Source organism: Alligator sinensis, unplaced genomic scaffold, assembly GCF_000455745.1.
Source record: "Alligator sinensis unplaced genomic scaffold, ASM45574v1 scaffold682_1, whole genome shotgun sequence".
NCBI classification, from domain to species: domain Eukaryota; kingdom Metazoa; phylum Chordata; order Crocodylia; family Alligatoridae; genus Alligator; species Alligator sinensis.
Genome location: NW_005842011.1, coordinates 1540288 through 1564925, shown reverse-complemented (window position 1 = coordinate 1564925; position 24638 = coordinate 1540288). Strand labels below are relative to the sequence as shown.

The 24638-nt window shown below is 45.8% G+C and overlaps 1 protein-coding gene across 1 annotated transcript in view; it reads left to right on the top strand.

Annotated features, from left to right (window-relative positions):
- Positions 1-24638, top strand: part of SLC22A3 (solute carrier family 22 member 3) — a 67732-nt gene that overhangs the window by 29629 nt on the left and 13465 nt on the right. Inside the window, 3 exon segments of the mRNA XM_006021908.3 lie at positions 10954-11119; positions 13206-13323; positions 24468-24565. Of these exon segments, the coding sequence (XP_006021970.1) occupies positions 10954-11119; positions 13206-13323; positions 24468-24565 (382 nt within the window).

Genomic DNA, 24638 nt, shown 5'->3' with positions numbered 1-24638 from the left:
TTGTAGTGCCATAGCTACAGGCTTAACCCCGTCACAGTCGCCACTGAATTGGCTGAGGAGTCAAAAGTAGCTGCCAATTCAGGGTCAAACATATAGTTGCAGAGCTGTACCTAGAAGGTGAATGATACTGAGGAGTGGACTCCACCTCTCTTTCATGTGGGCAGCTTTCAGCCATGGTGAGCCCAAGCTATGGTAGTTAAGATTATGGGAAAAAACGTTTTTTCTTCCTTCTGCCTTCCCAAAACAAGGTGTGCATCTTATCTGAGGAAGTGAAATGCAAGATAGTACGTGTATCCTGCACAGAGAGAATCAGGCAGTTAGGAGATGGCCATCATTCTTCAGCTCTGAGGTGTTACAGTGTGTTTTATATGTAACAACTCAGAAGAGAATTAAACACCTTCTAGTATGGGTAGAGAGTAGGTAGATGGCACAGCAGAAGGAAAGGAGAAGGCAGGCGGGGAAGAGGAAGGAACATGTTTATTACAGTAAAATGAAGAATAGAAATAATTGTTATGAACTCTCTATAAACAGAGACCAATTTTGCTTTGTAGTTTTATGAAACTTTAATGATCAATCAACTGTTTGGAGGGTTAATATATTTTTATTGGTTATAATTAAAGGGCATATAATTTCTTTTAATAGCACCTTGTGATCCTTTTGTGCTAGGCATTGTACAGATGCATTTTATATGACAATCCTGACTGCACAATGCTTATACTCTAAAAGACTCTGAAGACTTATAAAGGGTAGGGCAATGCAGTCTCCACACAGTCATTTCATTTATACAAGGAATGCTGATCAGGCTTGTTTATAAATAGTGTCAAATCAGTTTGGATCTAAAATTATGGCACTCAGGGTAATCTTGACCTAATCATCATTCTCTCATAATGGGCTTGCTTTCTAGGATAGAGGTGATACTATGTAATTCACGTTGTGCTCTCTTGAACTACTGCCAGATTCAGAATTGGACTTTTCCCAGTTCCTTTCAAGGGAACAATGTGGCATGTTATCAAAGAGCAAATATTTCTGAAGAGCATACCATATTAACCTGAATCCAAGATGACTGTGAATTTAAGGTGACCCCCAATAATTAGATTCAAGACATGAAAAACTTATGAATTTGTTATAAATTTCCATGTAGAATCTAATTTTTGGAGGGTTGTCTTAACTTTGTCACCTCCCCGCCAACCCTACTGCTGCTCTGGGGCATGCAGAGGGGCAGGTTAATCAAACCAAGCAGCAGGGCAGTTAAGTGGTCTACCCCCTGCTCCTTGCCAGTTGCCCTCCCAGGTGCCTGCCTCCCCAGTGTCTGTGTGCCCCACACCTGCCCACCAAGGTGCCTGTATCCCCTGCTATTTGTTCCCCCAGCACCACCTGCACTCCCTGCCACCTGCCCCCTTCTACTTCCCTCCTCTTTGTCTGTGCCCCCTGATATCTGCTCCTCCCTGTAGTGCTGCTCCCCCTGTCACCTGTCTCCTCAACTCCTGCCTGCCCCCCAGTGCCTGCTCCCCCGTCTTGCCTACACCCCACTTCCCCCCCCCCCCCCAGCCTTGCTAGGCAGCAGCTGATGTGTTGGCAGCGGGTATGGCCCTGGCCCTACATTAGCAAAAGCACACAGTTTTTTGTCACACTTTAATGATCATTAAAATAGGCTAATGCACATTAAAGTGCATGTGTAGACACACCCGCTATGTACCTTAATTCATAAGTATGTTCTTCAAAAACCCAGCCTAAGTCTGTGGGCACCTAAATCTATAAGAGACTAATATTTCACTAGTAAAATTCTTCAGGTGCCTAAAATTCTGCTTCTTCACATGTCCAGAAACACCTCAGTCTTGTCATGGCTGATCAGAGCAACTCCAAGGACTTGGGTACAAGAACTAGGACAGTGATTCTCAGCCGGGTGCTGCAGGGTACCTCGAGATCCTTTCAAGAGTTCTACAAGGTGCCATGCTATGTTAGCACTGTTAGGTGTGCAAACATGATTCACGTGATAAATTCAGAGATTTCTGATAAGAATCTGTACTTCTAAAAACATTCTGACCTGTTTTGGTCTTTCTTCTTTGGGACAAAAGAATTGCTTTATTATTTTCTGTTGTCAAAAAACAAGTGAAAGCTAAGAGCTGGTATTTTCCATGCCTTGAGTCTATAGAGGTGTGCCTTAAGTCTAAAAAAGGTTGAGAACCACTGGACTAGGATCAAGTTGCCCTGATGAGGGCAGGTTTGTTCATTCAGTCTCTGCCTGGTCCAGTCAATCTCTAATTCTTTATGTAAAATAGAATGTCCTTGACAAGAAGAGCTGAATGAGTCCCTACATCAGAACAGCTGATAGTTTGGTGGTTAAACTGCTATTCTGGGACAGGGTTTGTTGTACCCATACAGGCAGAGGAGAGAGCTGGACCTGCATCTCTCATAGCCTGGCTTAGAGCTGCAATTACAGAATTATTATAAAAATGGGAGCATGACAGCTCCTATTCTTTTTTCCTCCAACAGCAATAATTTAAGTGAAAAGAGTTACCTTTGTTCCATTTTTGAAGTAAAGGACTTAGGTGTGTCCCTCCAGGAGCAGGGTCAGGGATGGTTAGGGCTGTAGCTTCCGAGTAACGCCTCCTTCCAAGCTGGAGTTGGTTATCTAAGTCTCACAAAGAGACGGAAATTAAGACACACACATGTCAATATTATTTCCTATTGGCTAGTTTGGTGTGTAGTTGTATGAATCCCATTCTGAAGTGCTGAAGTCTTTCCATGCATTGCATGTGGAGCTTAGGGTAGAAACACATGTTGCTTTTGTGCCATCATATAATTTTTTTTTGTTGGTACAAAGTGACAGTAAATAGTAGGGCTGTGCAAAGCTTCGCTGTCTGTTTTGTTTCAAAGCTGTTTTGACTCATTTTGAGCTTAAAAAAAAAAAAAAAAAAAAAGTGAAATCGAAACAAAGCATAGAGCTTCGAAACAGCCTCGAAACAAAATGAGGCCAATTGAAATGTTTTGAAAGTTTCAAAATGTTTCAAAGCAGAAGCCGGGTGGTGGGAGGCAGGGGAGAGCCAGGGCTGCACTCAGTGTGGCTCTGCAGCCCCATGTGGCTCAGCCTGGCGTGGAGCACTGCCCTGGCTCTCCCTGCCTTCTGCCTCTGGGCCGGGCTTTGCCCGCCTCCTAATGCCAGACTGTGTTCTACCAGCCCCATGGAGCTCGGCCCAGTGGCAGAAGGCAGGCAGAGCTGGTGCTGCACTTTGCCTCCTACCACCAAGCTGAGTTCCACAGGGTTGGTTGCAAGCTGCTGGGACCTGAGCCCGGCTGGGGGAAGCACCTCCTGCTGCCTGGCTCCATCCCTAAAGTAGGGAAACTCAGCCCAGCTGGGGGAGGCACGTCCCCCAGCCGGGCTGAGTTTCCCAGCGCTGTGAGCCACTGGGAACTGAGCCCAGAGGCAGGAGGCACTTCCCCCAGCTGGGCTCAGTTCCTCAGTGCTGGGTCCCAGGTGGCAGGAGCAGCCTTCTGCCATCTGGCAGGCAGATTGGGGGCCCACCTGCACCCCCAGGAGAGCTGTGGGGGCTCTGCCAGACTCCTTCTGGGGGTGCGGGCCACCAATCTGCCTGCCGGATCACAGGACACTGCTCCTGCTCCCCAGCTTCTGCTTGTCAGCAGCTTGAGGTGCAGTTTCCTAGAAACCCCTGCACCTATACCCTTGAAACTTGGCAAGCTTCATGCCCTCAGAAGGGGATACCACCCCTACAAGTTTCATTGGAATCAGGCAAGAAATTACAAAGTTATAGGCTGTTTCATGCTTCCCCATTATAGCCTATGAGTGAAACAACAATACAGCGTCGAAACAGCAAAACCATTTTGATGAAACGAAACAGAACAGCACTTTTGAAACTAATTGAAACTCGAAATGAAACACTGTTCTGTTGAAACGAAAGTTGAAGTGGAACGCTGCTGTTTCACACAGCCCTAAGTAGATCTTCATACCTTTTGTTGTATAACAAAATTATAAATTTTCCATGTACATGATTTAATTAATGGGGGGGGGGGTCATCTTAAATTCAAAGTAATCTTGAACTCAGGTAAATATGGCAATTTCTCTGTTTTATTGGGAGGAACACCTAAGGTTAATCAGGGGTCTAAATTACTCTATCTTAAATACTGATCTTTGGAAAATATTAACTTTATACTAAAACATTTACTTGACTGCACTTGGAGGATGGCTCGTGTAACGTACCCTTCAAATTATTGACATGGACTTTGGAGCAGTAAAACAAAAGTTTGCTTTCAGGGAACCTCTCTTCGATTTTACACTGAACCCAAATCTTGATACGACACATCTATGGAAGTTTAATTTAAAGTAGATGGATACCCATGTGTGACAGGTGGTCACTTCTGGGCCGCCCTTAATGTGGCTCACACACCTGTCTCTGGGGCAACCCCGGTCTCTGGGGCAACCGCCCACCTCCTCCCCTGCCACATCTTGATCTTAATTAATTAATTAGCGGGAGGCTGCCCTTATACTGCCCCCTCCGCTAGGGGGCGCTATCTGCGGCTCCGTTTCCTCCCCTACACCACAGTCCACACCTCGCCGATGTAATCACCGTTGTCTCAGTTCTCTCATTATTCGGCCCCTTACTGTTCTCCCTGGGCCTTCCTTCCTTGGCTGCCCTCTCCTGGGGCTTTCCGGTGCCCAGCTTGGGCCTCCCAACAATGCGGTCCTCTATCAGGGCTCCCAGTGCCCAAACTTGGGCTTCTCAATACTACTGCCCCTTATCTGGGGGCTCTCCGCACCCACACTTGGGCTTCTCAACGTTGCCCCCTTCCTGGGGCTCGCCGTGCCCAACTTGGGCCTCCCAATAAAATGGCCCCCTTTCTGGGGCTCGCCACGCCCAATTTGGGCCTCCCAATAAGATGGCCCCTTTTCTGGGGCTCGCTGTGCCCAACTTGGGCTTCTCATAATGCTGTCCCCGCTTTCCGAGGCTCTCCACAGTGCTGCCCCCTTCTCTGGGGCCTTCCGCAGTGCTGCCCCCTTTCTGGGGCTTGCTCCGCCCACACTGGGGCTTCTCAGTCACCCCTCTCTGGGGCTGGGGTCTAAACACCCCGTAAACTGCGCCCTTACTGGCGCCGGGATCCCCACGCTACTGTGGGTCTCCTATGAGGCCTCCTCCAACCCCTTAGCCTCACCCAAACCACCGGTAATAAACAACAAAGCAGAACACCAACTCAAGCCTCTTGGCTACAACTGAAATAAGCCACCTGGCTATAACAACATTGCTCAACTCAAGTCAAGCTGTACTTGCAGTTCTCGCTGCTTCTCGCACCATGGCTTAGGGAGCTCCTGCCTCTCTGGCTACTGGCAGGGACCACCTCTGGCCCCAGCCCCTAGGGTTTATAAGGGCCAGGCCCTGCCCCTTCTGGTCAGCTGACCTTCCCTGGTTGCCCCGGCAACCCACAGCTGGGCTTATTTCCTGCTAGGGCTTCCTCCCCGGCAGTTTTCCCCTCTTTGGGAGCAGGGCACCTCAGTGCTCTGAGACACACCTCCCCGCCTCAAGATCCCGACTCACCGAGGCAGATCTTCATTTTCGTTAGGTGTCGCACCGATCTGGGGGTCTCTCTCGGCCTTTCTTCAGGCACCCGGTAACTCAGATATGGAAGGGGGGGGGGTTTTAGGGGCTCGCTCCCCGCCTTTTACCCAAGGGCGCACCATGTTTGTCGGGAGTTACCCTGCCACAGGTAGTCCCCCCCACATTAGCCATCCCTGGTAGGGTGCAATCCAGGCCTATCTTTTCCCTACTTCTTTTAAATAATTGAGAAGGATGGCCCTGGGTCTGGGTATTTTCTCCAACCAAGGTGTCAGGCACCGTATTGTAGCCGTTAGGAGTTCGCCTCTTGGCCGTTATTCCTACCTCCTCTGCTTGCCCTCTACACAGGTTTGACCCCCCTCCTCTCAATCCCTACCAGCCGGTCAGGTGGCCAGTCAGGGTCTCTCTTCTCAGCCGCCCTACCTGGAAGGTTCTGTGCCTAAGGGCACCGCTCTGTCTCTTCGTAACAGGGTTCAGGTTCTTTATTACCTGCACCCCTCCACTTTTCTCTCTTGGCCGCAGTCTTTCTGTTCCACCTAGCCCTTCTTCTTCCTCATATTGCCTTGAGAAGAAATCAGCTCTTATGTTTTTAGCTCCTGGGCGATGTTTTACCTCAAAGCAATATGGTTGCAGACTAAGGGCCCATCTCATTAGTCTAGCGTTGTCGGTCTTCATGCTCTGCAACCAGCGTAGGGGCACGTGGTCCGTTATCAACGTGAACCTTCACCCTAGCAGATAGTAGCGGAGTGTTTCTACTGCCTACTTAATTGCCAAACGCTCCTTTTCTATCATGGCATAATTCCGCTCAGGTGGGTGTAACTTCCTACTGATATATGCTATAGGGGGCTCTTCTTCCCCCTCTACCTGAATCAACACCGCTCCAACTGCTGCTTTTGACGCATCGGCCTGCACCAGGAAGGGTTTATTAAAGTCTGGGGCATACAGCAGGGGTTGCATGCACAGTGCTTCCTTCACCGCTTGGAATGCCTTTTCCGCCTCTGGTGTCCATCTCACTTTGGCAGGGGCCCCTGCCTTTGTCATCTCTGTTAATGGTACCACCAAATCTGCAAAGTGGGGTACAAACTTTCTATAATAGTTGGCTAGCCCCAAAAAAGCCCTCACTTGTTTCTTAGATCAGGGAGTTTGGTACTTCCGCAAAGCGTCTACCTTACTTAATAACGGCTTCACTTTTCTGCTTCCTACTAGGAATCCCAGGTATTGAGTCTCTTCTTTCCTCCCTATGGTACACTTTTTTGGATTGGCTGTCGCCCAAGTCATCTCAAGTCTTGTACTACTGCCCTTAGCACTTTGAGGTGTTCAGCCCAGTCTTCAGTATATATAATAATATCATCTATGTATGCCACCACATAACCCACGTGGGGGGCCAAAACTCTGTCCATTAGACGCTGAAACGTAGCTGCGGCTCCATGTAGTCCGAAGGGCATGCGTCGGAAGTGGAAGAGACCCCGTGGGGTAGTGAATGCTGTTTTCTCTTCGTCTTCAGGTGCTACTGGCACCTGCCAATAGCCTTTCATCAGGTCTAAGGTGGAGATGTAGCGAGCTTGTCCAATGTGTTCTATCTGTTCATCTACCCTCGGCATTTGGTAGGCATCGAACTTCGCTACTGCATTTACCTTCCAGAAATTGACACATAGACAAATTTTTCCATCAGGCTTAGGTACTGCCACAATGGGACTCTGCCAGTCGCTGTGGGACCTGCACATGATGCCTTTCTCTAGCATCATCTCGATTTCTGTTTTTATCTGTCCCTGTAATAGATGGGGAATCCGTCTCCAACTCTCCCGGATCACCTGGCCTGGAGGAGTTTTTATCCGGTGTACCACACCCCAAGCTTCCCCAGGCATTTCCTGAAACACGTCTCCAAATTCCCTGACTAGTTTGGCCACCTGTCTCCTCTGGTCTTCCGTTAGTCGCGCGGCCAATTCCACGTCATCTGGTCCGCTTCCCTCTATCAAAGAGGGTCCTAATTCTAGTTCATCAGGATGGGAGGCCAGGTACATACATTCTTGGTCTTCCCACTTCTTCAGCAGATTGACGTGGTATACCTGCTTCTTCTTTTGTTTGTCCGCCTGATACACCTCATAATCCAAGGGCCCCACTTGGCGTATAACTTCATAGGGTCCCTGCCACCGGGCAAGCAACTTACTCCCCTGGTCTGGTAATAGAACCAACACGCGGTCCCCCACCTCAAACTTCCTTTCCTGGGCGCCCCGGTTGTAATATCTCACTTGACGTTGCTGGGCCTCTCTGAGATTTCCTACAACTTCACTCCGAGCAGCTTCAAGGCGCTCTCGCAGTTGTAGCACATACTAGATCAAATTCTGGTCTTTACCTTGTTGTTCTTCCCAACCTTCTTTAATTAGATCGAGTGTTCCCCGGGGTTGCCGTCCGTATAACAGTTCAAAGGGTGAAAACCCGGTTGAGGCTTGGGGCGCCTCTCTTACCACAAACAGCAAAGGCTGTATCATTTTATCCCAATTCTGAGGGCTCTCAGCAACAAACTTCTTCAGCATCTGTTTCGGGGTCTGATTAAAACGTTCCACAAGTCCATCTGTTTGGGGGTGATAGACTGTCGTCTTCAGGAGTTTAAACCCTAGGGCTTTACTCACTCCCTCGAAGATACATGAGGTAAAATTCGTCCCCTGGTCTATCAGCAATTCTCTAGGAAGTCCTACTCTCGAGACTATTTTCAATAGCTCATTTGCCACCTTCGGAGCTGATATGGTTCGCATTGGCACGGCCTCAGGGTACCTGGTGGCATAATCTAGCAGGACTAGGATATATTGGTTTCCAGTGCTGCTACGGGGAAGGGGCCCCACGATGTCCACCGCTACTCACTCAAATGGAACCTCTATCAACGGCATTGGCACCAAAGACGCCTTTGGGGGGGCGTCTCGGGTCCGCTTTTTGGCACACCGGACAGGAAGCACAATATCTTGCCACTTCTCGTACCAGTCCAGGTCAAAAGAATCTTGCCCTAATGCGGGCTTCAGTTTTGTCTCTGCCCAAGTGTCCCCCCATAGGAAGTTCATGAGCCACCCTCAAGACAGCCCGTCGATACCGCCGAGGTACTAGCAGCTGTATGACCTCCTCCCCTCTAGGCCTCCCTCGTTCAATTCGGTACAGGAGACCATTCCGTACCTCGAATCTCGATGTCGTCTTCATCAGTTCTGGCCATAAGACCTCGCCATCTCGTTGGGCTAGGTGTTCTTGCAACGCGTAATGAAAGTCTGGCTCCCGGCTCTGCTCCAACTGAAAATGTTCATCCTCCCACAAAGCGGTGACATCCACCTCTGGCTGCGTTTCTTCTGCAGGGGGCACTTGTTCTGTCTCTACCACAAATCCCTCAACCTTCTCCGTCGATGTGGCCCTGGTTATTTCCCCCAATAGCTCAGGCCAATCACAACCCAGTACTACAGGGTAGGGTAACTGCTCAGCAACCCCAACTAGCATCTGATGGGTCCTATTGCCTACCTGAAGCTTGACCCTTGCTCTCTCAACTTAGGGAGTCCCCGCACCAACATTGTATTTCTACCTGATCTATTATCTCTCTTTCCTTGGCCGGTAGCACGTCACTCTGCACCATCGTCTGTACTGAGCCTGAATCCAACATAGCTCGAACCTTTCTTCCCTCTACCATCACTTCAGCTGTAACCACGGGTGGCTCGTCTCCCACCTCAGGGCCACTCCTAGCTCCATAGCCACATCCCCCCACCCGGCTCACCGTTTGAGCGTGGAGGGTTTCCCTCACATTGGCTAACAGAGCCCGTTGTCTAGCAGCTTGCTCCTGTAGGCCTTGTATCATTTGCTGTAGTTGAACTACAGCCTGATGTTGTGCCTCTGGACCCCGGCAAAGCATCCGCTCTCTCTCTCTGGGCCCAAGGATTCTCTCTCATACGGCCAAACCAGCATCCCATGATGCAAACTGCCATACAAAGTGTTTCCCGGCCAATGCACCACTGTGACAGGTGGTCACTTCTGGGCCGCCCTTAATGTGGCCCACACCTGTCTCTGGGGCAACCGCCCGCCTCCTCACCTGCCACATCTTGATCTTAATTAATTAATTAGCAGGAGGCTGCCTTTATACTGCTCCCTCCGCTAGGGGGCACTATCTGCGGCTCCGTTTCCTCCCCTACACCACAGTCCACACCTCGCCGATGTAATCACCAGTCTCAATTCTCTCACTATTCGGCCCCTTACCATTCTCCCTGGGCCTTCCTTCCTTGGCTGCCCTCTCCTGGGGCTTTCTGGTGCCCAACTTGGGCCTCCCAACAATGCGGCCCCCTATCAGGGCTCCCAGTGCCCAAACTTGGGCTTCTCAATAATACTGCCCCCTATCTGGGGGCCCTCCGCGCCCACACTTGGGCTTCTCAAAGTTGCCCCCTTTCTGGGGCTCTCCGCGCCCACACTTGGGCTTCTCAACATTGCCCCCCTTTCTGGGGCTTGCCGTGCCCAACTTGGGCCTCTCAATAAGATGGCCCCTTTTCTGGGGCTCGCTGTGCCCAACTTGGGCTTCTCGTAATGCTGCCCCCCCTTTCCAGGGCTCTCTGCAGTGCTGCCCCCTTCTCTGGGGCCTTCCGCAGTGCTGCCCCTTTTCTGGGGCTTGCTACACCCACACTGGGGCTTCTCAGTCACCCCTCTCTGGGGCTGGGGTCTAAGCACCCCGTAAACTGCGCCCTTACTGGCGCCGGGATCCCCACGCTACTGTGGGTCTCCTATGAGGCCTCCTCCAACCCCTTATAGCCTCACCCAAACCACCAGTAATAAACAACAAAGCAGAACACCAACTCAAGCCTCTTGGCTACAACTGAAATATAAGCCACCTGGCTATAACAACATTGCTCAACTCAAGTCAAGCTGTACTTGCGGTTCTCGCTACTTCTCACATCATGGCTTAGGGAAGCTCCTGCCTCTCTGGCTGCTGGCAGGGACCACCTCTGGCCCCAGCCCCCAGGGTTTATAAGGGCCAGGCCCTGCTCCTTCTGGTCAGCTGACCTTCCCTGGTTGCCCTGGCAACCCACAGCTGGGCTTATTTCCTGCTAGGGCTTCCTCCCCAGCAGTTTTCCCCTCTTTGGGAGCAGGGCACCTCAGTGCTCTGTGACACCATGCAATCAGACATGAAAAATGATAAGTAAAGATTATAATGTTGTATATCAGTATTAATCAAATCTTAGTGCCTTGTATTTAAGAGTTTCCAATCACTGATAACATAGAATTTTTCTAAAACGTTTTAGAAAAAAGGGATATCAACCTTTGTAAACCAGGGTAGAACTCCCTACATAATTTGACCTAACACTGCCAACATGATGTTTTAATTATTTGAATAGAATTTTTCTTTTTAACTTATTCTGTTCTTTTGTCTGTTCAGTCACAGAAATGGTTGGCTCAGATCAGCGGCTTGTTGGAATTGTGATACAAATGTTCTTCACCCTTGGCATTATGATTCTTCCTGGAATTGCTTACTTGATTCCCACATGGCAGGGAATTCAGCTGGCCATCACCCTGCCCAACTTCCTTTTCCTGCTCTATTACTGGTAATGTTGGCATTGCTATGGCTGTAGCACTTACGGTCATTGGTCCTGGGCCAGGGCTTCATTGCACTAAATGCTATGTGAAAGCAGAGCAAAAAAAATGTCCCTGGGTTGTTGTTGGTTTAGCGTCTATAGGACATTTTTATATACAAACCCAAATAAGAGTACTCTTAAAAACAAATGTTATAAATTTTCAAGAAATTGCTGCTGGATGTATATGTCAGCTTGGATATAGAATATTATGATAAAGCAAAATACAAAGTGGAAAGACCATGTTTTTCCTGATAAACTGCCTTTCTGACCAATCAAACTGTGCAAGACCTGTCTTCTGGCACTTCCTAATATTTTACAGGCCTGGAATCCACCAAAAATATCCCTTAAACCCTACCTGATTTTCTTGGTGGCACTGCTAGGGCTTCATGGTCCTCAGTTCCAAAAAGACTATGTTAGAGGGAGATCTCATTTACACAGGTTTTAAACAGTAACTAAAGTGGCTAAATACTGTCCTAAAGCTAGCCTGTGAAATAGATGTTGTTCTTTCTTTGGTATCCACAAGTGTGGTGAATGCCCCAAGCCAGAAATACTGTTAACTTCCCTGATGGAATTCAAATGAATACTCAGAGTCTTCTGGTCTCAGAAGTGAAAGAAGTGTAGAGAGCTAGCATGTAATGAACGGATGGTAGAACAAACACTTGGAAGAAGTGTTGAACAGCATATATGTTAACTTATTCTTTGTCCCTGTGAGACATTGATGTCCCATGAAGTACTCTGCTGCAAAGTTAGAGAGGGTTAGGGGACCTTCCTAATTCCAGGAAACACTTGAGGGGAGAACAAGAAACTCATAGAGATGCTAATTAGCTTTTAGAATGTTTGGCTTAACCACAAGAATATATCATTTTTATGGTCGGAGGAATGATGGAGATTGAATGGGCGTGAGAAATGAACCGCTGTCCTTCTTGCCCTAAGGAGGAGTCCTTCAAGTCAAAATAATAAGTACTTTAGTTAGGGCAACATGAAAAGTTTGCTGATTGACCTGTATGTACCCATGATTTTCGTCCTGGATATTGTGCCTCCACCCTCACCTGAAGGGCACTAAATCACTGGGTAAGCAGGCAGTTTATTCTTCATGTCATTCAACTCAGCTGAAACTATCTACACAGTTATTCAAGTACACATTGATGGCATGTTTTAATAAAACATGCTTATAGAATATGGTGGTTTTCATCTAAAACTCTCAAAACACTGCAATGGTGGGTAAGGTCTGAGCCTTTTGGATAAGGTGGGATATAAATCTAAAAAATAAATATAAATAGCCATTATTCTCTTTTATAGATGGGAAATGTATGCAGTAACAGTATATATACCCAGTTCAGTTCAGTCCCACATACAGATAATTGAGATAGGGCATATAGTCATGTTAATGCAGTTCCACACTCCAGACTAGTTAATATTATGCCACACAGACATATACTAAATTGTTTGTTCAAGGTCACACAACCAGTCAGTGCCAGGTATGGGACCAAATCCAAACTACATCTGCACCCAATCCCATGCTTAACTGCCTGCTGAGAACTGGTTAGAGTCAATGGCTTCTTTGTCATGGGCCATCTGTCAGTCATTTGATTGAGGCTAGATGATGACCTCTGACATAAAGCCACAAAATGACATATCCTGTCACCAGTCTCCTGTGTCACCCCATTTCCAGGTGTAAAAAATGTTCTAGTAAAGTTAAGCAAGACCTAACAACTATTTAATGAAAAAACCTCATGAGGGTTTCAGTGTTGAGGTTTGTCTCTGTAATGGCTGAACATTACATGAGACATGTAGACTACGTAGGATGGCTGAATTTCCACCTACCTGGGACCAGATGGAATCAGTGAGCCACACAGCTTTTTGTTGTTGCCCATAGGATGAGATTCTTTGAAAGCCAGGCAGGGGACTAATGAGGGAGGTGGGTCTGTGAATATTTCTGTCTAGTTCAGAGGTTGAAAAAGCTCTTCTACATCAGGTGTAAATACAGATGCTAATTCCTGTTACTTTCTGAAGGCACTAATGATCATAATCTTTGCTGGCCTCTGTGCTTTTGCAGGGCAGTTCCTGAGTCTCCACGATGGCTGCTGACACGCAAAAAAGGAGAAAAGGCATTAAAAATTATGCACACCATTGCCAAGCACAATGGGCGATATCTCTCTCCACATTACTCTGAGGTACATACCATGTGTTTGTACAGTGCTTTTAATTTAATCTTTATTTTAATTTTTTACTATTCAGGATTGTTAAAATGTATTTTCTCTGTTTGACTGGCAAAACTTTTGCGGTGTGATACTGAAAACAGATTGCCTGACTCATTCGTTTTTTGGTTTTGTTGTGAGGGTATGACTAGATTAGTTCAAAGGGGACTGGGCCTAAATAAGAGCATTTCCCAGAACTATTAGCATTAAGTAAAGTGTCAAAGTAAACATCCTATAAAGAATTGTGCTAAGCATATTTAGCATATTTAGTTACTATAAGGGGTCTTGCTGTTTCCTTTTTTTTTTTTATTCATACTATATTGTGCAATGGTCTTTCTAATGTATTCCATGTGGAGGATATGTCCTGAAGAGGGGCATTAATATATTTGTGTAGTGGTAGAACAAACTCTTGAGTCCTGTCTTCACATGTGGGGTGTTCTTGGTGGAGAGGACACCCTGCTTCACGTGGTGTGCCCTGTGGGGACACATTCTACTGCAAGGGGTATACTTTTCGGGGATGTATGGTGACATTCCCCAAGCAAATAGGAGCCTGAGGTGATCACTTCTATCCTTCCCCCATGTTATACAGGCCTTTGTGGACCTGATTATGACTAATAACTATCTCAAGCCTAAAAAGTGGTCATTGGGGTTTTTCTATGTGTTTCTACCAAGTCCAGCACAGTGAAACTTGACCTTAATGTGGTCTATTATGTCCTCTTGTAATATTACATTATTCAGGATGCAAAAGAGCAAGGTCCTTTCTTCTCAGCCACTAATAAACCTTCCATGCCTCTCTTCTTTGCCAAGGATTGCACAGAATTTCAGACAGTGTCAAAGTGTGGGGCAGGAGGAAGAACTAAAGAGTGTTACTCAACACTCTGAACCTTTAGGGGACAGTATCCATGATACTACACAGTGACTCAGTTCCTATGCGTGGCAGACTTCCCTCACTGATCATCAAATAGCTGGAGGAGTTTCTGCATGAAAGCTCATGCTGTTCCATGCAGCAGATAATGATCCAGCACAATAGGAAACCATGTGGAGGCTTCAGGATGTGTGGAATCTAGCAGTTCCCTCCCTTGTTCCATTAGTTCTTGAACCTCTCTTTCGCTACCAGGAACTCTGAATTTAAAACTAAAATATGCTTTTTCCAGCTTTGGCCACAAAGACAAATGGCCTGATTATTATGGGATCTTTCACCATTGTTTACAAACCAGATTTGGAATTTAAGTGTTCGGCTTCACAACCCCACAGATTATGAGATGTTTGAAATCTTTGGGTGCCCATACATGAGTACCGAGGCTGCTCTGAGCGCTGAAATTCCAGCACATTGGAGCAGACTTGGTTAATTGACTCTGCTGAAGCGTGACAGTTGCCTCCCGAGTCTCATGTATCAGCCTTCCTGCACTTAAAAATGGCAACAGGGGCCCTTTTACTAAAGCTTCTTGAATGAGCTTTAGTTCATGTGCCCCCACCACCATTTGAAGCACGGGGACACCAACACGGGACACAGCAGCACTTTAATTAGAGCAGCTCTCGGAGTCTCTCTAATTAAAGCGCCACCCCCATCACTCCCAGAGCATGTGTAAAAGCACCCAGTTAGTCTTACTAAATAAAAACCATGTAAATAAAGACCTATGGCCCTAGGACTGTAGTCTACAGAAAGATATTCACCATTAAAAGGAATAATATTTTTTTAAAAAATTATTACCTTCTTGTTGGTAAGAGAAAAAAATGTTTGCAGAAAATGCCCCCTTATTTGCCATATGTATTAGTTACTTTTATTTTGCTTTGAACCAGGATTTTCCTCCTTTGGCCTTTTTATAGTTAGAGTTCAATATCAGGTTGAAAAAGTCAAGATAACAAGTAAAAATCTCCAATTGGTTAGCCAGACCAGTTAAACTATCCTGGATTTCCACATATAAAATACAGTGTGGTTTTATTTGCATGCATTGCAGAACTTCTTGAATTTGAGCAAGAGTCATAAGTTGACCATATCCCACAAACGAGTGTGGGGACAGTTGGTTTTCCGTTTTTTTTAATCTATGACCCCTAGCTTTGAAACAATAAAAGTATTTCTCTCTCTCTCTCTCTCTCTTTCCTTTTTTTTTTTTTAAAAAAAGAATTTAACAGAGACCATTTTTTTGAAAAATCAAGAAAATATGAGTTTTTCTCTTTGAGAATTTTTGTGCAACACAAACACTGAATTTGACTACACCAAAAATATATCCTTTTGCATAAATAATTATACATTTTGTTAAATTTACTATTGCCCATGAACCTCTTAAATTTTTGTTATGGGATGGGTAGATACATTCAGGATGTTGACAAATAATATCTTTCATTTCCATGTTCTAATGGATGAATTCTAAAGTTCTTTTCCATGAACTGTTCTTTACCATGAACTGTTTCACCCAGTGAATGGAGGTGTGGACCCCTTTGAATTGTAAGTGTGTGTATTCCCATACTTTTGATTGATCATAGTCATCTTTCTCAGACCCTTAGACATAGTCTGTGGGCTCCCAGAGAACATGGACCATAGGTTGAAAACCACAGATCTAGAACGATGAGGCATTCCAGCTATACCTCAAGACTGAACCAAAGTAACAAGCATGTACCAACTTCCTCAAATTGTTCTGTTGCTTCCTGCAACAGAACAGCATTTTATCTTATCCAGACCATGCCTCAGCCTGTTTGCCCTCTTCTGTATGTGATCTGAACCAGATGCTCAGAAAGGTGGTCCACAGGTGTGGGGACATAAAGGTGTATATCATCAGCTTACTGAAGACATTGTAAGACATGTCTCACTTATATTCTCAACATACAACTATTAAACAAAAGGGGCGACATGTTGAAATCCTCTCTCAGCTCTCACAAGAGCATCTCAGACAGGGAGTGAAGTGTACTCTGTCCAAGTTTGCGGATGACACAAAACTGTGGGGAGAAGTGGACACACCGGAAGGCAGGGAACAACTACAAGCAGACCTGGACAGGTTGGACAAGTGGGCGGAAAACAACAGAATGCAATTCAACAAGGAGAAATGCAAAGTGCTGCACCTAGGGAGGAAAAATGTCCAGCACAGCAACAGCCTAGGAAATGACCTGCTTGGAGGCACGGAAGCGGAAAGGGATCTTGGAGTCCTAGTGAACTCCAAGATGAACATGAGTCGGCAGTGTGACGAAGTCATCAGAAAATCTAATGGCACTTTATCATGCATGAACAGATGCATGACGAACAGAACCAGGGAGGTGATACTTCCCCTCTATCGGGTGCTGGTCAGACCGCAGTTGGAATACTGCGTGCAATTCTGGGCACCGCACTTCAAGAGCGATGTGGATAACCTGGAGAGGGTCCAGAGAAGGGCCACTCGTATGGTTAAGGGCTTGCTGGCCAAGCCCTATGAGGAGAGACTAGGGCACCTGGACCTCTTCAGCCTCCGCAAGAGAAGGTTGAGAGGCGACCTTGTGGCTGCCTATAAGTTCATCATGGGGGCACAGAAGGGAATTGGTGAGGTTTTATTCACCAAGGCGCCCCCGGGGGTTACAAGAAATAATGGCCACAAGCTAGCAGAGAGCAGATTTAGACTGGACATTAGGAAGAACTTCTTCACAGTTAGAGTGGCCAAGGTCTGGAATGGGCTCCCAAGGGAGGTGGTGCTCTCCCCTACCCTGGGGGTCTTCAAGAGGAGGTTAGATAGGCATCTAGCTGGGGTCATCTAAACCCAGCGCTCTTTCCTGCCTATGCAGGGGGTCGGACTCGATGATCTTTTGAGGTCCCTTCCAACCCTAACATCTATGAATCTAGGAGGAGCCCTAAGCCACCTCCAAACATGCCACTTGGGGTGATCAGCAAGAAAGAACCGTGTGAAACACTGTCACCTGCCAATGTGGTCCACAGAAGAGCCAGCAACTCCCTATGATCAACAGTATTAAAAGCTACTGATGGATCTAACAATGGTAGCACCCAGTCTTCATTCATTGGCAAGAGACTATCTACCAATGTAATGTCTTGGTGTTGTGTCCAGATTGACCAAGGGCACAGTCTGAAGCATTTAGAAATTCAGAGTTGCCTTGTCACAAATGGGTCTTCATCAACCAGAGAGGACTTAGGAAGTTAGTTTAGGCTTAGCAGAAAATGTGTTACCAATGCCTGACAGAATAACTCTGGAGGAAATTGAAAGATGGGCTTTTATCCCTTTGAGTCACTCTTTTATCCCTGACAAAAACAGAAAGTTTTACCCAATTTTATTTACAAGAAAAAATGTCATTGAATCAGCTACAAAGCTTGGGTTGCTTCTGTTTTAACCCTCATACAAGCTACATACAATAATACACCTGTTAGAATAAAAAACGAATTTACAAAAGCATTGAAATGGACAATTAATTTCTATAAATAGTTCATTACCTTTATAAACTTTACATTTTTTTAATGACAAAAGTGGATGCATAAAAGTTTGCTGACACATTTCTCAGACAAGCTGAACCCAGACCTATACCACATCCTCAGAAATTCTTTTAACATCTAATGTATCCCTAAGTATTTTAAGGCATCAAAGATGGATGCATTAGGGATGGATACATTGAAATATTGATATACATCTACTTGGCATGTGATCTACTTGGATACATCTACTTGGCATTTCTATAATTTTTAATACACAGTCTGTGTAATTGTCAGGATTTTCTTGTTGTAGACTTTCCCTGGGTGTTGTGTTACCAAAGTGGCAGCCTTAAGTTAATGACAGCATTTTGTTTTGTTTTGTTTTGTTTTGTTTTGGGGGGGGAGGGATAAAGGGGGAGGAATTATATACCAGGATGTTCATTTACTTGACCATGAAACAGGATGAAACTGCAACAACATGGTTACAGATAAGTAAAGCATTGGGTTGGAAGAGGTCTAGATGACCAGCAAGAAGCTAGGCCAACAACAATTCTCCGATACAGACCAAGACATTTCTGTGATGTGGGCCAATATTGTGTCAGTCTCAGCCCCGGCCCAGCCCCTAAAATGGAGTGAGCTTGCTAACTATGTTATATCTCATGAAATTAGAGAAGTGTAAATTGAAGCAAGAGAAAATGAAGTGCCGAAACAAATGAGAGAAAGGGTAGCAAGTAAATAACTCAGGTTTTCAAATTCAACTCTTCTTTCTAGGTTCTGAAGCTTTGTCCTAATTATGTAGCTGGGTAGCTTTTCCCAATAGCTTTTTAAGAACACAGCTTATTTTTTTTAAGAAATAGCCATGATAATGACCCCAGTTCATTCACAGCTGCAAGTGGTTAACCTTTAGTAATATCTCAGCTGCACTTTAGATTTGTTCTTGGAACTTTTTGGATATACAACTTCTGTCATTCCTGGTTTTGTGCCCAGTAGAAAGAGTAAACTTCAAGGAGTGTATTAATAGGGATCAAAGGCACTTTTCAAATTTACTCACAGAAAAACTATCCTTCAACTAACTACTTCTAGCAATATAGACAAAGTGATACATGGGCAGCCAGAGAGAGAGGAAAAAAATGCATTGTGACACAAATAGATATTGGCTATGATTTTTAAAGGAATCAAAAGACTTAGATGTCCATTAGAGCTCTGCGAAACAGCAGTGTTCCACTTTGAGTTTCATTTTGACCTTTTGACAGAACGGTGTTTTGTTTTGAGTTTCATTTAGTTACAAAAGCACTGTTTTATTCCATTTCATCGAAACGGTTTTGCTGTTTTGACGTTTCGCCCATAGGCTATAATGTGGAAGCACAAAACAGCCTATAATTTTGTCATTTCTTGCCTGATTCTGATAAAACTTGCAGGGACGGTAGCCCCTTCTGAGGCCATGAAGCCAAGTTTCAAGGAAATAGGTGCAGGGATTTCTAGGAAACTGCACCTCAAGTTGCAGACAAGCAGGAGCCAGGGAGCAGGAGCAGCGTCCTGTGATCCAGCAGGCAGATCAGGGGCCCGCATCCCTGGGAGGAGTCCAGCAGAGCCCTTCTGGGGATGTGGGTGGCCCCCTACCTGCCAGCTGGATGACAGGAGGCTGCTCCTGCCACCTGAGACCCGGCACTGAGGAACTGAGCCTGGCTGGGGGAAGTGCCTCCCACCACTCGGCTCAGTTCCCAGTGCTGGGGAACTGAGCATGGCTGGGGGAAGAGGCTCCTGCTATTGGGTTCAGTTCCCAGCAGCTCACAGCCCTGTGAAACTAAGCCCAGTGGTGGGAGGTGGAGCTGCTTCCCCCAGCCATGCTGCCCATCTTCCGCCACCCAGCTGAGCTTCATGGGGCTAGCAGAGCCAATCCAAGCACAGTCCGGTGGTGGGAGGCAGACAGAGCCAGCACTGGGCTCCGATCAGCTCCACCAGCCCCACAAAGTGCAGCCCGGCGGTAGGAGATGGGGAGAGCCAGGGCTGTGCTCCACGCCGGGCTGAGCCACATGGGGCTGCGGAGCCACTCGGAGCACAGCCTTGGCTCTCCCCTGCCTCCCACAACCTGGCTGGCTGCTTCAAAACTTTCAAAATGTTTTGACTGGCCTCATTTTGTTTTGAGGCTGTTTTGCAGCCCTTTGTTTCATTTCAATTTCGCTGTTTTGAGCTTGAAATGAGTCGAAACAGTGTCAAAACAAAACAGCCAGTGAAGCTTCTCACAGCCCTAATGTCCATGTCCCCTAAAAGGACAATTTTCTTGTGATTTCCCAGTTGGTCTGATTAAAAGGTATCATTTTGGAACCAAGAGTTCTAGATTTTTGTATGTCTTCTTTGAAAATTACTGTTTTTGACTTTCACTAGCCTTCAGATACCAGACAATTGAATGTTGTATGAAGCTCAATTCGGGTCTTTTGCTATATGCATTACAACTTCTTTAGAATGGGGGCACTAGTAGTGTCCTGCTTTTGCTTGCTCTGAATTTCCAAAAATGCTTGTTTTTTCTAGCTGAAATTTTCCTTCCTTAGTCTCTGGTCAAATTAATGTTATGTGAACAACTGAGCAAAAACAATCACCCATTTGAAATAAAAACAAAATAAAATAAATATTATTTTTCCATTGAAGGCTTCTCTTCCTAAAAGATCTTTTATTTACCCAGTTGGGGTAGAAAGTTGAGATGTGGTGTGGAAGTAGTCCTCTCCCAAAAGAAATTATTGAGTGTTCTGGTGAAAAGTGGTTTTAATTAGGTAGGGAAATGACAGTGGGAATCACACTCTGCACATGTACAGAAAATGTCACACATGATTAAATGCTACTTCCTTGGTCTTGCAAATACCAGCACTAATACTGGTGATCTTAATTCAGCCCAGTGCTTAAACAGATGCTTTGAAGCCTCTCTAACTCTGATGGATCAAGTTAGGTACCCTGCTATGGCAGAATAGGAATGGACTGGTGAATTGGATGAGCAACCTTAGTCTATGAGCAATCTCATTGACTGCCCTGGGACTGCTTGCATTGCATAAAATATCACCTGAAGAAACAGGGTGTTTTCTACGTAAGCTTATGCTTTTATCAACAAGTTAGTCTCTAAAGGCACCTATACACATGCCGGACGTCTGCTGGACTGTGCTAATTAGCACACCCAAGCAGCATCCGTGTCACATGTATTCAGTGTCCCCACTGCCATTTTGAAGCCTGGGACCCTGAATACATGTGACACTACAGACGCTTTAATTAGAGTGGCTTTCTCAGCTCTCAGAGCTGTTTTAATTAAAGTGCCTTCCCCCACCCTCCTCCTGGAGCACATATAAAAGACATCCTAAGGTGCCATCCTGTGCTGTCTACTGCATACAAGTTAAGTATATGTATGTTTCTTTGCAGTATCAGGACCTTAGCTTATTGTAATTTTTAAAACCACTGCAAAAACACTGAAGTACAATTTGATGGGATACCTTGGGGTTGGTGGAGGGAGATAAAACCTTGCTCTTTAAATTGGGTGACCATAATAATTTGAGGGAAATATGGGATAAGGGGTGGGGAGTGCTGGGGGGTGCCAGCATGCATGAGCATGCATGCACACGCACACACACTCACACACGCACAGCCCAACTCCTCAGCTCTCAGGGTTTGAGCCAGGCAGGACAGCATGATGTGCACATGCGCGCAGATATACAGGCTCTCTCTCTGTGCTTAAACAGGACCCAGGGTTTCAGGTTGAACAGTAACAAGGACACAAGAAACATCAGGGGAAAGCTTGTTCAGGAAGTGAAACTCAGGAATTTAGCCTTTGTATTGGCAGACCAACACTCTGCCAGCTGAGCCATGGTGGCTTACAGTCATGTGCTCTAGCAGCTGAGCTCTGGAAGGCAAGGCCCAGCACAGCGGCACACAAGTGTTGTCCATGTAGGTAGGCATAAGGTCATGTGGTGGCCAGCAGCCTTGTGGTCCCCATCAGGCTGTGGGAGGTGGGGAGCAGAGAAGGAGGAGCAGTAGGACTACCTGCTGAGGTGGGACTATGCCTGTGTTTCTGTGGTGTAGCAGTGATCACATTTGCCTAACACATGAAAGGTCCCTGGATCAAAACGGGGCAGAAACAGGTTGCCCACGGCCACAGATGTCACAGCAGAACATAATTCCCCATGAGCTCCTTTTTCACTACAGCTGGGCAACACCCACCCCTTGAAAGACGCACAGCCCTGCCCCCATTGCTCCCAGGTGCAGGGCTGGGCAAGAGAACATGGCATGCACAAACGCATTTACGCACAGCCCCAACACCACAACTCCCTGCACACACCTTAACTCCGACCCTGACTCTATTGTGCAAGCGAATCTGCTCACATCCCAACAGAGTCCAGACCAGGGAGTAGCCCATTGGTTCAGCTTGCTAGAGAAAATTGAAGCAAAAGCCCTGGGCTGGTGTGGCACATGTGCCTGGCTCCTGACTCAGAACCCAGGCATGTGCTGATGGGTTCCCACCAATCTGTGACTTCTGCTCCAATTTTCTCTAATGGCTGGGATGCAGAGACAGCCCCCAAAATCCGGGACTGTCCCAGACAATCAGGGACATATGGTGGTTAGTTAGGATAAAAAATGTCTTTAGGCCATACAAAGCTAGACCCTGAGAGTGAAATTTTGACTGCAGTGGTAAACTCTCACTAACTTCAGTGAGGCCAAGATTTCAGCCTGCGAAGCTTAAGATTTTTTTGTAGTGACATTTATGTCCTTTCTCCTTAACCCATAAACCATTCTATGGATTATGGGGCATTGTGACATTTGAGAAAGACACAAGCTATGTGTTAGCAGCAGCATTAAACTTATCTTTGCATGGGAAAATCAAAACCACATTTGCACAAGGTTCAGACACTGGTCACTGGCAACATGTTCTAACAAACAATGTCATGGAAGCTTTATCACCCTTCCTGAGCAGATTCAGACAAGCCTGACAAACCAAACGAAGAGTGACCTCCCCCATGCCCCGCCAATCCTAGTTTACCAAAAAAGCCAAATCTTGAAGCAAAAGTTGCAGGACTTTTCTAGCTTGGTTATGAAAGAGAAGCAAAGGTTCTATAAAGGGGGAAGCAAATGGCTCCTAGCAATGGTGGGAGAGAATGGTAAAGAGGCCCAGGATAGTCCAAGGTTTTTGGACAGTCTTTTGCTAAAAGATGTGTTTTGATGCATCCAGTCAAAACCTGCAAATGGGAGAGGAACAGAGGAAAAACCTTAAACATACCCTCTTTCTGCCAGTGTGTGACAAAGGATACAGGACAAGATAGAGTTCTGGTCTGACCCAGTAAACGCCAGATCTCATGTTCTCTTTATCTCACTGAAAAGTTTAGGTTATAACTGTGATATGAACAATAAATACAATAAAGAAAATCCATGCATGTGTTCTTAGCTGAACAGAAATCAAGTTACCTGGCAATACCCTTTGGTCCTATTTACTATTCTTGTCACTGAACATTATGGCTCTCCATTCTCTTTGGCTCTGTTTTGCCATTACAAAAAAAAAATTAAAACGACTTCATAGCACAGATGGGAAAGAGGCTCCTTTCTCTCTCCTCACAATCCACATCTCTCTCTCCATATTTTCTTGTGCCTGGTTTGATTTGTGTTTTGTAAAGAGTTAATAATTGCTACTGAATGGCTAAAACAGGAGATATGTGGTCTGAGCTGTTCAGGGGATTCAGCTGCTGAAGATGCACAGCTAATTCCCTTGCTCTTATTGGAAATCTCAGCCAGATCTCCTGGGTTTTACTGCTGAGTTCTCTTGCGGATTCACTTTGGGCGCATCTACATGTTACCATCCTGCAATGTTGCTACAGTGCCATGCTTTAGTACTTCCTTAACTGCCAATCACAAGTAGCCCCACATGATCGCTCTATCACTGTAGCATGCTGTATGGCAATGTAGCGGGGAAACGTGTAGATGCGTCCTTTGAGACCGTGGCCAAGTCCTGTATATGCTGTATCCTGTAGAAGAGCGTACACTCTGGAAAGTCCTTGACTTCAACTATCTAAGCACTTCTTCAAATGCTTTGTTCAACTTGGACCAAAGTGTATCTTTGGGATGTTTCCTTCCCCTTCGTTTCACTTCTTGGCCACATCCTTTTCTCAACTTCCCTTCTTGCTACTGAGTTACATTATCAAAACCAAAAAAACAAACAAAAAACTTCCCAGTCACTGTTGTTTGCTCTCTCCAGCTCATTCTTACTTCTCCACATTCCTCTTATTTTTGCTGTCACTCACCACAATCCCATTGTTAGTCTGTGAACATTCATTCAAACGTCTCCTCTCAGTAACCCTTAAAGTTACACTTTGGAAATAACTGTGGAGTTGGCATTGTGGGGGTGCCATGTTGATTGTTTTTAGGGGACTTGTGTGTCAGCTTTTGTCCATTTATGAGTAAACTTTTTTCTTCTGCTGGCCAGTGCTGAAATCTCAACTCATTTTTTGAAAATCAAGCTGTATTTTTCTGACTTTTGCATTAGCATCATAAAAGTCTTTAAGTAGCTGAACAATCAACAGTTGCTTTAAATTGTAAGCCCTCCCACATAGCTGGTGGGGGGCTCCACTATGCTAAAAACAGTTAAAGGGATTTTGAATCAAATCACCTAGTTCTGTTTGACTGTCCATGAATACCATTTTTTTGTACTAAGTAAGCTATGGTGCCCTTTCCTACTTACTGACAGCTGATTCTGAGGCCTGCTTTCCCTCTCCAGATTACAGTTATCAATGAAGAGGTTACTAATCCCTCATTCTTTGATCTGGTCCGAACTCCCCGGATGAGACAATACACACTGATTCTTATGTATGCCTGGTAAGTCCCTATTTTATCATGTTATCAAATCTTTTTTTTTTTTTTTTTTTTTTTTTTATCCTGGTTTTTTGTT